Below are 2,928 nucleotides of genomic sequence, written 5' to 3' on the forward strand. Positions count from 1 at the left end.
CTCTAAAAAAACACCATCGATGCAACCGGGGGAGAAAAAAAAAAAAAAAATAAAACTGCATTAAAAATCACCATTTTGGGGCAAAAAAACCCCATTTTGGAGCTGCTCGAGGGACAACGCTCCAAAAATAGCTCTTTTTTTCAGCGTTAAACCACCCATTTTTTATCGTTCCAGCAAATTTTCGAGAGGGGTCGGGGGGGGCGGAATATTTTTGTGCGTCCCTCCCCCCGGAGCAGCGCAGTTTTGGGGAGGGGAAAAACCTGAACTTTTTTTAAAATGATTTATTATTATTATTTTATTTTATAGGGATTTAAGAAAAAAAAACGCAAAACAAAACAAAAAAAAAAACACAAAAACCGTACTCAGCAATGATTTTTTTTTCTTTGTTTGCATTTTATGCATGAATGAGTGTCTTTTATCTGTTTTTTTCTGCTTTCTATATTGTATACAAACATTGGAGAGTAAGGCTTTAATGAAAGACCATAAGAAACCAAAAGCTTTTCTGCTGACCGAGAGAAACACATGTTTTTTTCCTATCTCTTTTCCTTCTTCAGCCTTTAAATTATTATCTCCGTCTTGCTAACCTGTTGCACTTTTTAGAGCTATCTATTGAAACGTAGAACAATATTTTTTAATTAAGATCTTGGAAAGACATGAAATGAAGGGCTGATGAAGGACAGTATTATCTAAAGAAAAATGGTATGCAAAGACAGGGGAAACATGGAGACAAAAGACATGTGGCCACATGGAGCTATGCTGTAGTATAGCGGTGCAAAAATAAGGAGGTCAAATTTTTAACCAATCTATGAGAAGATTTTCTGGTGGGTTTTTTTGGTCTTAAATGCAAATTACTGCAACAATGCGACTATTATAGTTATTCCAGGGTTTCCTAGGGGCTTAGGAAATTCAGGAAATTTCTTTCACATTGCCTCATTCTGTCTCTACATCAACTTTTCCAAGCATAATATGCAAATAGAGGCCGGAAGAAGTTAGTTATGTGGAATTCTTTGTAACATGAACCCTTAGGGTCTCCTTCAGGGAAGGTGCAGAGTTAGTTTGGGCCACAATGCCAACTAACAGAAGAGGGAAATAGGGTCCACCCAAGGAGTGAGAAGACATAGCTAATTAGATCCTTTCTGAATATAAATAGGATGCAAAGAGAATCTAAAGAGCATTTTTATATGCAAGTGTGTGGAAGAACCCTCTTTTCCACACAGGAGCGGGTATTGCTTAAGTATGTGTGACTGACAGTACTGTGTGACCACTTAATGGACAGTTGTCTTCACTTGTAGCAGGTGCCAGAACTGATGTTTTTGACCTCAAAAACTTAAGCCATATATTGCTTAATATAAAATGCTGAGTAGAGCATACAATCAAGTACTGGGTGACTATGTAGGGACCAGATTTCTTTTGTTGTGGAAAGTTTAGAAGCAACTGTGAAAAGAATTCCATCAACTTGCAAGCTGATCTTATTATCACACTTCATCTTTTTCTTTTCTGTTACTTCACTGACCTGAGGCAAGTCTCAAGAATTACCATGCTGGGAAAAGGTTAATTGTCTGTTTAGACACTGAATAGAAGGAGAATATTTAATTCTACGGTTGCATCATTCATTGTAAATATTCTGGATCAAGGATGTTTTGGATTTCATTTGTTCAGTGCCTACCACACTAGTTCCCCTGACTGAACTCCTGAAGTATTACTGAAATAGAATGAATTGATGAATAAATGAATAAATAAATACCAACCCAGTGTTTCAGACAGAGGCATGAAATCCTTTTTATACACCTAAATGTGCTACGTAGTATCCTCTATAGAGGGAAAAAACTCTTCCTAACAGCAGATGACAATCATTTTAAAATCATAATCCTTATAGGCTTTATCCTAATGTGTAATTGCGAATGCCACCAAAATACTATAGCAGTACATAATTCTTGTATTAAAATAAATTTGACAAGTTCTTTTCTAATTGTATCTCATAAGCCTTTGTTTCATAGGTTAATAAGAGTAGAGGAAAAAATATAAGAAGAAAAAAAGAACAGTTAAACAAAAGCAGGCGAAACAAATTGGAATAAGTGAGAGAAATAATGATTAGTGTACATAATAACTCCCTGCATTTTTTCCCTGAATTTTCTCAATTATCTCAATATGTTCATAGTGTTTCCTATTCCTGTGGGGTATTTGCTAAATTAGACCGATTTGAGAACCCAGAACTGGATGCAAATGAAGCCTGCTGATTTTGCAGTTTTCAAATGTACTTTTGAATAGTCACACAGCTGCGCTGCACAGCACCAAAGCAACGGATGTTGTTCCTTTGGCAACATGAGCTGGTATAGCATAGGAGATTTGGGATGATTTTCTGGAGCCATTCCAGACTTTCTGGTTCAGATTCTTAGCCTTTCTACAACTGCTTAGGGCCATTCTGGCAGTTCAAAGCAACTGTAAAGTCAGCATTTCCATCCTGTTAGGAAGAACAAAAATTTGAGCCTTCAAAACCAATCCGGCAATTTGAATAGAACAGGTCTTTTGTAAAGTTTTTGACACTTCTGTTTATTTTTCCATAAGGAGACTGGGCCAGGAGAGAAGAGGAAATACCTAAACAATAGCCAAATGCCCACGCAACTTGGAACATGCTCCATATCCTATCAGCTGGAAGTATGAGGGAAGTGCTGGTAGAGAAATGCTTGGATATATTTAAGTCGTTATACACTGAAGAGTCAGCGTGTCCATGTTTACTTTCATGGACACATATGCTGTTTTGAAACGCAAGGGTAAAAGTATATCCTTGGAAAATGTTCCCTCAGCAGCTTGACTCTACTTGAACTGTACACGTGGTGAAAGTAAGCAGAAACCTCTCATAAATTACTACTAGGGATTCCCTTCTGTGTGGTAGTCCTGAATTTCAGTCTACTCACATGCTGTGACTCT

The 2,928-nt window shown here is 37.1% G+C and overlaps 2 protein-coding genes across 2 annotated transcripts in view; both read left to right on the forward strand.

Moving 5' to 3' along the window:
• ZC3H4 (zinc finger CCCH-type containing 4) overlaps window positions 1-1,055 on the forward strand; it is a 16,231-nt gene extending 15,176 nt beyond the window's left edge. The window contains 1 exon segment of the mRNA XM_009885678.1: window positions 1,039-1,055. Within this exon segment, the coding sequence (XP_009883980.1) occupies window positions 1,039-1,055 (17 nt within the window).
• Window positions 1,056-2,322: 1,267 nt separating this feature from the next.
• LOC104287029 (cyclin-dependent kinase inhibitor 1C-like) overlaps window positions 2,323-2,928 on the forward strand; it is a gene marked incomplete at its 3' end in the record, with an annotated part of 2,179 nt that continues 1,573 nt past the window's right edge. Inside the window, exon 1 of the mRNA XM_009885679.1 lies at window positions 2,323-2,330. Within this exon, the coding sequence (XP_009883981.1) occupies window positions 2,323-2,330 (8 nt within the window). The remainder of the gene's footprint in view (window positions 2,331-2,928) is intronic.

Source organism: Charadrius vociferus, unplaced genomic scaffold, assembly GCF_000708025.1.
Source record: "Charadrius vociferus isolate BGI_N301 unplaced genomic scaffold, ASM70802v2 scaffold1745, whole genome shotgun sequence".
NCBI lineage: Eukaryota > Metazoa > Chordata > Aves > Charadriiformes > Charadriidae > Charadrius > Charadrius vociferus.